The sequence below is a fragment of the Hibiscus syriacus genome, unplaced genomic scaffold, assembly GCF_006381635.1.
Source record: "Hibiscus syriacus cultivar Baekdansim isolate YM2019G1 unplaced genomic scaffold, ASM638163v2 tig00002919_pilon, whole genome shotgun sequence".
In the NCBI taxonomy this organism is placed as follows: domain Eukaryota; kingdom Viridiplantae; phylum Streptophyta; class Magnoliopsida; order Malvales; family Malvaceae; genus Hibiscus; species Hibiscus syriacus.
In genome coordinates this window covers 197,148-208,162 of record NW_024061957.1, presented here as the reverse complement: position 1 = coordinate 208,162, position 11,015 = coordinate 197,148, and the positions used below count along the sequence as shown (strand labels likewise).

The 11,015-nt window shown below is 33.9% G+C and overlaps 2 protein-coding genes across 4 annotated transcripts; both read left to right on the top strand.

The window, feature by feature from the left end:
- Nucleotides 1–683: 683 nt before the first annotated feature.
- LOC120164063 (AUGMIN subunit 5-like) lies at nt 684–7,731 on the top strand. Of its 3 annotated transcripts, none has more exons than XM_039173838.1 (10): nt 684–1,404; nt 2,050–2,592; nt 3,298–3,418; nt 3,669–3,842; nt 3,966–4,175; nt 4,828–5,013; nt 6,171–6,330; nt 6,661–6,850; nt 7,049–7,181; nt 7,440–7,731. In XM_039173838.1, exons 1-10 carry the CDS (start codon nt 872–874, stop codon nt 7,566–7,568), a joined length of 2,379 nt encoding a protein of 792 aa, XP_039029769.1. In that variant the 5' UTR covers nt 684–871; the 3' UTR covers nt 7,569–7,731. The 3 variants fall into 3 exon arrangements, with proteins under 3 accessions (XP_039029769.1, XP_039029762.1, XP_039029772.1); XM_039173831.1 differs by having other exon boundaries at nt 6,655–6,850; XM_039173841.1 differs by lacking the exon at nt 2,050–2,592 and having other exon boundaries at nt 6,655–6,850.
- A 522-nt stretch (nt 7,732–8,253) lies between these two features.
- LOC120162938 (olee1-like protein) lies at nt 8,254–9,232 on the top strand. The gene is made up of 2 exons (XM_039172979.1): nt 8,254–8,463; nt 8,554–9,232. Exons 1-2 carry the CDS (start codon nt 8,295–8,297, stop codon nt 9,051–9,053), a joined length of 669 nt encoding a protein of 222 aa, XP_039028910.1. The 5' UTR covers nt 8,254–8,294; the 3' UTR covers nt 9,054–9,232.
- Nucleotides 9,233–11,015: the final 1,783 nt, after the last annotated feature.

Sequence of the window (11,015 nt, the reverse complement as noted above, 5' to 3'; positions counted from 1 at the left end):
TAATACTACTTCAATTATATATATATATATCAGCAGTATATGAAGATTGTTTATCTAATGTGTATCTTTTTGTTTAATACAAATTGTGTGGAGGAGATGATGTATCCCAATCTTCAACTTCAAGATATTTATGTTAATATTTTAAAGCTTAAATCAAATGCAGAATAAATTTTGTTAATATATGTTTTTTAGATAATGAGTTAAAAAATCTAATTAATTGGAAAACTGGGAAATATATATTAATATTAATTTTGAAGGGCGTTCTAATACAAACGTAGTAATAAAATATGATAATATAATTTTATTTTATATTAAGTAAAGAGAGGATGTTAAAAGTTTAAACAAAAATAAATGAGTAAGATTAGAGTAATCGATTAAAGATAAATTAATAAGAATATTTTATTAATCTTTAAATATATATTTTTAGTTTAAATATTTTGTTGCTTTTGTAAATTTTATTTTTTTAAAATAATATAATTTTATATCATCACATCATTAATATTGTTAATAAAATATTAAAATAGTATAATAATTAAAATTTAGATATTATTTTAAGAGGTATATTTCAAGTAGGAAATATATATTGAAATCTGATTATATATTACATGCACGAATAATAATATTTTTAAACTAATATAAATAAATGAATATATTTTTTTGGGGGTTAAATTGTTTCCTTCGATGTGGTCCCCCCCCCAAAAAAAAAGAGTTAAGAAAGCGTAACTAAATTACAATACTGCCATCCTACAGCTTTCTTTACAGCCTTCATCTTCCCTTTTGCCGGCCAAATTGGATTTCTCATCACCGGATCTATCAAAGTGCCTTCATGTCAGTTTAGTCCACAATTTCACCTTTTGGAATTGAATCCAAAATGCAGAGCTCAAATGTGCAGCCAGAAGTTATACTGGAATGGCTGCAAAAGGAAATGGGTTACCGTCCATTGGGACCCTATAATTCTTCTTCCAACAAGTCGAATTTACCTTCAATCGATTCGCTCCGCAAGATTTGTAGAGGGAATATGTTACCCCCTTGGCATTTCTTGTTAACTCGCGTTAAATCCGAGAAAACCGTCCAAAATATCCGGAAGAACATCACCGTGCACGGCGGAGGAGGGAATAGTGAGAGTGGTGGAAATTTGGGGAAAGATGAGGGGAGAAGTAAAGGAGGAGGGGGGAGAAGGAAAGAGAAGGTGGCTGGTGCTGGTGGTAGTGGTGGAGGGGAGGGTTCAGGTGCGGCGGAGATTAGGGAAGCAGCGATAAAGGAACGGGAATCCGCTGCCAAGGAAGTGGAGAGGTTGAGGCATATTGTGAGGAGACAAAGGAAAGATTTGAAGGCTAGGATGTTGGAAGTTTCTAGAGAGGAAGCTGAAAGGAAGAGGATGCTTGACGAAAGGGCCAATTACCGGTTTTTTTCTCCTTAATTTTAGATTTGAAAAATGCCAGCTTTAGCATTGCCCTTATTAGTTTTAACTGCTCACCAATGAATAGTCGGTTCAATTTGACGACATTGAGTTTCATTATTCTTTAGGATCTCTCTTATAATTTGTGGCATTTTAATTTCATTATGGAGGCAGAAGATGAAACTAAGCCTTTAATGCTAATCAGTGTCATTGTGTTTCCAGAACTATGGACTGTCTTGTTTGTTTATTGTGTATTATTTGGTTTGGGTTTTTGGAGTCAAATATCTCTGTTATTTTCTTTTATTTTTGTTCTTCCAAGGAACTTTTCTGCTTGGATTTGACCTTTAGCTCTCTCATCAAGATGATCACTTTTTTTCTCATTTTTGATCTGGATATGCTGTTTATTATGAACTTGGGTGACCATATGCTCTATTGTCAAGCTGCGTATGAGCTCTTATTTTACAATAATTCAATGGTTGATAATAGGTTTATGTACTTTAATGAATAAATGGAGGCTCAATGTGGATTGGATATGATAAAATAAAGAATGACCTTACCATGGTGGAAAGCTGAAGTTATTAGGTGTATTTTGTTTTTCATCAAATCGCTTTTGCATATCTTGTGTTTTTACATGTCTTATTGTACTGTAGGCATAAACAAGTGATGTTGGAGGCTTATGATCAACAATGCGATGAGGCTGCAAAAATATTTGCTGAGTATCACAAACGTCTTCATCAATATGTAAATCAAGCGAGGGATGCTCAAAGGTCAAGTGTTGATTCTTCTATTGAAGTGGTCAGCAACTACGGTGGAAACAGCGAGAAGGAAGCTGTATATTCAACTGTTAAAGGAAATAAGGCTGCAGATGATGTCATTCTTATTGAAACAACTCGGGAAAGAAATATTCGCAAGGCATGTGAAACTCTTGCAGAACGCATGATTGAAAAAGTGCGAAATTCTTTTCCAGCTTATGAAGGAAATGGGATACATCTGAGTCCTCAATCAGATGCTACCAAATTAGGATTTGATTTTGATGGGGAGATACCTGATGAAGTTAGAATTATTATAGTAAATTGCCTCGAAAACCCTCCTCAATTACTTCAGGCAATTACCACATACACTTCAAGGCTTAAAACCCTGATTTCTAGAGAAATAGAGAAGGTTGATGTTAGAGCTGATGCTGAAACCTTAAGGTAGACTTTTACTTTCATATTTTTCTTGTTGGTGGTTATAGAGTTTCACGTAAGCTTCCTTTGGGTTTCCTTCTATTTATCAGGCTTTGTCTAGCCGTATGGTCACGAATAATTAACTATTTTTGTCTGTGTGCTGTTGTTTAGAATCTTACATCTGCAATTTGTTTCTTAGCAACCGTTTGCTTCAGTGTTGCACAGAAAATACTGCCATTTGTCTAGTTATTACTTTTGTTTGATCCTACCATACTTGAAATGAAGAAAATTTTGCAGTAAATAAAGCAACAAATTTTATCATAATGCTGCAACTAGGATAGCTTTTATAGGTTCATTGTTATAGCTCTCTCATTTTTGGTGAATGACATGCTTGGTTTTTGTTTTGGTTACAAACCATATCTTCTCTATCTAAAAGCTTCTATTACTTTAAGTATCTTTTGCTTCTAGTTTCTTTATGGTTAGACATTTGAGAACGTGGGTGCATTGTGTCTGGAATATATTGTTGAAAATTATTGGCATGCAGTCTAGTATTTTTTCTATAAATTTTTTATTTTTATTTTTTAATTTATGAGAGACCAAAACTATAATTTTTTTTTGTTATATCCACATTAAAAGGATTTTTTTGTTCATGCAAATATCTTTGATTAAGTTTCTTGGTTGCTTGTTTGGTTTGAAAGCACCTTGTATTGAATAAAAGTTTATTTTTATCAGGTACAAATATGAGAACAACAGAGTTATGGATGTTTCATCTCAAAATGTGAGCTCACCCTTAAACTATCAACTTCATGGTAATGGGAAGATAGGAATGGATGATCAACTTCTTGAAAGACAGGTCTCGTTTTCCTTTTCAGAATTCAACTTATGCAAATTTACTCTTTTACTTTTATCTACTACTACCTCCTGCATCTATTAATGCTGTTGTTAAGGGGATTATGAATTTAAAAGCATTTTCGTTTAAGATGAATGAATGCCGGTTGGCTAGTTGTCTTTGCTTAACTTTTATAGCCCCAGTGTTGTCCTTATGTTGATTATCCTAAGTCATCCTTTTGTAGTTTGATTTATAAATACATGTTTGTTTGCAGAAAGCACATGTTCAACAATTTTTAGCTACTGAAGATGCTCTCAACAAAGCTGCAGAAGCTAGGGACTTGTGTCAAACGCTTATAAAACGTCTACAAGGAGGTAGTTCTTTAGTTCCTTCACGCACTCTTGTTGGAGCTGTTACACAGAATGTTGGCAGTCTTAGACAATTTGAGGTGATTCCTATGGTTATGAGTTTCTAGATTTTCCAAGAGAGCATATATGATCATGTTTATATTGTCACTTTTTCATCTTGATGTTTATTTACTCATGCTACATTGTATGGTTAATTTTCTCAGTTGGAAGTTTGGGCCAAGGAGAGAGAGGCCGCTGGGTTAAAGGCAAGCTTAAATACATTAATGTCTGAAATACAGAGGTTGGATAAATTGTGTGCAGAGAGGAAAGAAGCTGAAGATTCATTAAGAAAGAAGTGGAAGAAGATTGAAGAGTTTGACTCTCGTAGATCTGAACTTGAAAGCATATATACTGCTCTTTTGAAGGCTAATATGGTAAGGAATTCCGATCTTCATTTTCATTGTAAAAATCAACAGTAGAAATATGGTGGCGGTGCATATATGATCTGTTAGATACCAATTATTACTATTTAGCCACTTACGCTTTGTAATGTGGTTGAACTTTTTCAAGTATAGGTTAATAACATTCTTTCTTTCCTTTATCCATGTTATCTTTGAGTACTTCTCTTATTTGTAAGAAAAGATATAGATATCCATGTTCTCTTTAAGTATATTTTAATTACAAAGATCTTTTCTTCTTTTGTCCAACGATGTTTCATTTTCTTTTGTTCCAAAATGTTGGAAATATATCTTGTAGTTGCTTATCTGTATCCAGCTTCTCCGGAAGAGACAAATGGTTCAAAGGAGGAGGACTTGGATGTTATACTGGATACTTAGGATGATAAGTGCAGTAATAGTGTTGTAATAATCATGTATATCTCCAATTAGATGATATAGTTAGTAACAACAGCATAAGGAAATATCATTGATGTTTTGTAACAATGTATATAAATAGTGGACTTATTTTTTTGTTTTCTTGCTATGGATGCTTTGTCACTTTTATAGAGTTCAGTCCTGACTTTTAGCATACATGAAGTTCCAACTCAAATATCTGACAGGATTCATTCTTATTTCTTTTGTTTTAAAGGATGCAGCTGCATTCTGGAACCAACAGCCATTATCTGCGAGGGAGTATGCTTCCGGCACCATTATTCCAGTTTGCAATGTTGTTGCAGACATTTCAAATAGTGCAAAAGAGTATATTGTTAAAGAAGTTTCTGCATTTTATAGAAGTCCTGATAATAGCCTCTACATGCTTCCATCAACCCCACAGGTTTGTAGGACAATGCACTTATGTTCTTTCAATTATAAATACAGTAAAAAATAAACTAGAGAGTTATATAGTAAGTAGTCATTTTCCCCCCGAATAATCTGTTTGTTTATTTTATCTTGGATGCAATATGGCATGACAGATTGGGTTCCCATTCTTAATGAGACCATAGTCTCAATAGGTGGTTCTGGAAAAAAATATTCTAAGTTGTCTCCTATCATTATTATTTAACGTCTTATATTTCTTGATCAATTGCATGTAACTTGACATAAACTAGTGGGCAGTTGTCTCAGTGGATTTTAACTATGTAGATATTCTCCTATTTTATCTGTTTGTTCTTGGAACTTTTGTATGTTTCGTGTTAAGGGGGCTCTACCTTAGTTTTTAAACCCTACCATTTTATGCAGCTATATATCTAAGAAATTCGGTAAGATAGCCATACAAATCAAACACACACAGTCATGCTGTATTCCCTTGTTATATATACGTACAAAGTGTTAAGATGTACAAGTTTTAGATGGACTAAAACTTTGGAGATAAATACATGATAGCTATTTTAGATAGGCCAGGAGTATAAGATAAGTACATAGCTAAACACAGAAGTTAGAAAACGATCAAAATGGTTCAATCTAATCAACTGAATTAAATGAATTTTTTATCCTTTTCAATAATATATGTTATTTAGATTTGGATATTTTAAAATAAAATTCTTTGAGCTTATGTTACTCCGATTCGGGTGTTGAATGTCAGATACTATGTGCCCAATATGAGTATTTCGAATTTTTTTCCCAAGTATTTGGAGGGTCCTATCTTCATACTTATATCCAAAAATGTGTTTGACTTGGGTACTCAAAAGAAAAGTAACGTGTCAGGGTAATATTTCGAGCTCCTAGAAGATTTCTTTGCAGCCTTGACATTAAACTTCAAACTATTCTTTGTTTGCATCATGTAATTATTATTCCTGCATCCCTGAAATTTTTTTCTTGTTTTCTTAACTCAACTGGAAGGCCTTTATATATATGCATATTCATTCCTTATTTATGTTGTGTTTGCTCTGATACAAATATAGTTTAAATGAAATTGGATTCTTCATCTTATTTTAATAAATTGCAAATTCCAATTACATGCCTCTATTTCTTGTTTCATTTCTTCAACTTCAGGCTCTTCTAGAGTCCGTGGGTGCTAATGGATCTACAGGACCTGAAGCTGTGGCTGCTGCAGAGAAGAATGCTGCTTTGTTGACTGCAAGGGCTGGTGCCAGGGATCCATCGGCAATTCCATCCATATGTCGTGTTTCTGCTGCTCTTCAATACCCTGCTGGTGAGTTTTGTTCTCCAATGAAGCTGGCTAGATTCATAGAAGCACTGGTTGTGATTTTGAATTGACGTGTTACACTACTGGGGGATGTTTGATTGACAGTGGAGGTTGAATAAATTGTCACCTAAGTTCATTTTTGCTTTGTATCAAAACAAAAAGAATTTATTTGGTTTATTATCCAATGTGTTCTCCTTTCAAATCACCTTCTAATACTCGGGAGTTTGATTTATTTGCTTGGTTGAGGATTTGAATGATCTTAAAGCCCATTTAAATGTCTTTTTTCTTTCAGTTATGATTGTTTTCTATCTAATGACATCGTATGATTAGGTCTAGACGGTTCTGATGCTGGTTTGGCATCAGTGTTAGAGTCTCTAGAGTTCTGTTTGAAGCTTCGGGGTTCTGAGGCTAGTGTCTTGGAGGAATTGGCAAAGGCTATAAATTTGGTCCATATTCGGCAAGATCTTGTTGAAAGTGGTCATTCACTATTGAACCATGCTTACTGTGCTCAACAAGAATATGCAAGGTAATGAATTACTGTTTAACGTCTTCCTGGAAGTTACAATTATATAAAAGTCATCTTGTTATCTTTCTGTCCTCTCTTTGTATAAGTAGACGGTGCTTTGTCTGAAATCGATTTAGCTATTCTTTCGTACACATATATGGGGTCTTATACGATTGTCTTCTTCTTATTTGTTGTGTGCTTTCTTGCCACATGATGCAGGACAACAAATTATTGCTTGAATTTGGCTGCTGAGCAAGATAAGATTGTCGCAGAGAAATGGCTGCCCGAACTTAGATCTGCAGTTTTGAATGCTCAGAAGTTCTTGGAGGACTGCAAATACGTGAGGGGTTTGGTAAGTAACGGCATTATCAATTTGCTGGCCGTATCATTTTACATCTCTTGCTGTGTGCATGTGTATTCTATCGTTTTCTTCAATTTCACATGCAACCTATTTGAATATTATACTGTAAAAACAATTTAGAAAAAAATAAACATATCTCGGGTCAGACACATAGGAGGATAAGATTATATTGAAACATCAACATTTTATTGCCAAGAATTCCATATTTTTGCATTGTATAACACATCGAGATTTAACATCGTGGCACAGTTGGACGAGTGGTGGGAGCAACCGGCATCAACCGTTGTTGATTGGGTTACAGTTGATAGACAGAACGTTGGAGCTTGGCATTCTCATGTAAAGCAACTTCTTGCATTTTATGATAAGGAAGTTTTGTGAAGCTATGTTCGATTGGTTGGGAAACACACTTTTTGCACTAAACTCCTGTACGTGTATGTAGTAGTAGCATGGTTTGAATTTCCCGGAAGAAAACGGTGTAAAAACTCAAGCTACCTTTCTCTGTGTTGTAAAGAGAGTTTCGCCCACTTGTGAAATGATCATCTGCTTTGAATATAGCTTGCTTTTCAGCAATGATTCATAATCCTTGTTGGCATATCCGATATTTTGATTTTGGTTCGGAAGATGTAGATATCTAAATTAGTAACACAAAGTTGCTTTATTTACCGGATAACTTGTAAATATTCGACTTGCCGCCACCCCCCCCCCCCTTTTTGCTCAAAGTAGGTTGAAATTTGAAGAACATAAACAGAGCAAAAAAAAACAAGTATATTTCCATGAATAATTCCTCATATATCTCATGGCGTTGGCACATGATATCTGTGGCTGCAGTAAGCAGCTCGTGATCAAAGCAGGAACCACTCCAACTATCCCATGTTGTTATCAAATTCAAAGGAACCAATTCCATAATTGCAACTATAATTCCCAACCATAATATTTACTACTTCCGAACCTCCAATTCCAAATCATACATTCCTCTTGATAGTCTACACTTTACAGTTCACTGGTTTTTGCATGAATGATGTAATGATGTTAGGCTCTACACTATAAAAGTTGATCCAAGTTCAGGGCAACAAATCAGAACAAAGAAAAAGAGGTATTTGAAATATGAAAATGACTTGGTTTTCCTTGATATTGTTTCTTAGTTTAACAATCAATAATCTATCAGAGGCTAGCCATCATGGTCGTAAGCTACATTCTGCTGTTGTTTCTGGAACTGTTTACTGTGATATTTGTTCCCAGGAAGATTTCTCAAAAGCCCATCACTTTATTTCTGGTCAGCTGTTTTACTACTTGTGATTTTGATCTGTTTAGGCTGATATTTATTACTAATATGTTTTGTTTTTCTGGTATTTTGTTTGTGCAGGTGCATCAGTTGCTGTGGAATGCAAGGATGGGGATTCGATGCTTAGTTTTCGACAAGAAACGAAGACCGATGAGCATGGAGAATTCAAGGTTCGTTTGCCATTCTCAGTTACCAAACGTGTCAAGAAAATCAAGAGATGTTCGGTGAAACTCGTGAGAAGCAGTGAGCCATACTGTGCAGTGGCCTCATCTGCACCTTCTTCGTCACTCAATCTCAAGAAAACAAGCCAAGGAACCCACATTTTCTCAGCTGGACTTCTCAGTTTCAAGCCACTGGAACAACCAAATCTCTGCAACAAGAAACCAAGTGTTGCTGATTCCAAGGAATCCAATACCAAAAGCACCATGGAATTTGGCCAGCCGAATTATCCCGTATTTCCACCTCCACTACAAGACCCTGCACCACCACAGTCACCTCCATTGCTTCCAAATCTGCCACCATTACCTCAACTCCCCCCTCTCCCATCACTTCCACTGCCCCCTTTTCCACCTATTCCCTGAAGGAATTAGATAACTGATACTGATATATTTATTAATATGAAACGCAGCTTAATTTGTTGAATCCTCCATATCAGACTACTATGTTGAAGTTCACTAGTTTTCATGTAGAGCAGCAGCTCACTACTCTATTTCCCTTCATTTATTACGTTGTAAGTTAATGTGGTTTATCATTTAATGAGCATCTTAATGCGCATAATGTGATTGGAGTTCTATATTTCAGAATTTCATGCAAGAAAAATCATACGTACTGTATAGGACCAATTCGATGGAAATATATATGCACATTAATTTGGACAGAGGATTGATCCTAATGTATAATGAATTTTAAATGATTTAAGAGTCACGTTAATAGTATAAATAACTATTTTAATATATAATTATTGTAATTATTGTTGGTAATATAAAGAATCTCACATTGGACTGAAATTGTTTAGTTTGTTTTGACCTAATTTGTGCTTGTTTCTTTTAGATACTATTTTGTCAGACATGTCATTAAAATAATATTTATGATAATTAATTATTTTTATAATCTTTGAATTGTTGAAAAATATATAATTTATAAATGTGGGGATTAAACTTAATTGAATTAATAAATGATGATTAAATTTTTCGAATTATTTTAAGTTAAGATTAAATTGATAAAATTATTTTAATCGATGATAATTAAATTATAATAATAATTAAATTTATAAAAAATTTAATTTGATGATTAAAATACAATGCACTATAATAATTTAATCAGAAATGAAATAATTTATTTTAGAACTAGTATTGCATTTTACTTTTCTAAAAAGCATGTATAAATCCAACAAAACTTTTAACTTCCTAACTCACAATAATTATCAACTTCACTGACAAAGTTGAGGTTAGTGAATCTATCAGAGTACACACAAAGGTATAAACCATAGAGCTAATCTGCAGATATGATGTTAGCTAGACACCGTGGCAGCCAGCACCGTCGTCACTGTCATTGTCACCGCCTCAGATATTGAACGACAGCTTGATTGCAGGTTCTTTTTGCTGGACACAGGCAGCGACCACCATCGACACCATCGCTATGGCACCAACTATTTGACCAATCAGCAGAACATAGCTCCCGTCACCGATACTTCCCAATCCGACCGCCATTGATTGATCTCCGATTATATGATACTACTATATTATTATTATTTTTCAGTATCACTCTTTGTTTTCGATGATCTCGCAGTGCCAGTAGAATAGTTTTAGTATTTATATCTCCACCGGTCGGAGCTAAGAGTGACACTTTTAAGACAATGATAAAATAAAAATGATTGCATTTTCTTCTGATAAACACCGTTAACGATGTTGAAATCGCGTGTTTAACGATATCATTTATCATATTTGTCTATAATCTCGTACGTGTTAGCTTTGTGGAGATCAACGTTATCAAGTAATAGTGCAAGCCATGCATGAATATTTTAGAAACGTTGTTTTCACATTTCACAATCACTTTAAATTTATAATGCATATAATATTTTTTTATAATATTTAAACTATTTAAATTCTTTCCGATCTTAAACAAAAAATAGAATATTTAAATTTATGTCTTTTATATATTATAATTGTTTATTGAAGGCTTAAATTTATATCCTTTATATATTATAATTGTTGATGGAAATAAATGAGTTGTGATGGTTATAGATAATTTACTTCTTTTGATTTGGGTAGAGAGTTTCACATGTGGTTAGATAATTGTTGATTAGTATTTAAATATTATGACTCCATTAGAAGATTGAAAAGAGATGGTTTCATCCTTTCACTCGATTTTGTTGCAAGAAGTTTTATAACGATCTTTAGTATGGTGTCAGTCATAGGACTGTTATGGCTATCCGTAAGTTGATAGATTAGGTAGATATGATCAGTAGACAATAGATTTAATTCTGGTAGATTATATGAGCCTGTTATAAATCATGTGAAAAGGTTATTGCTTCCCAAGACGTA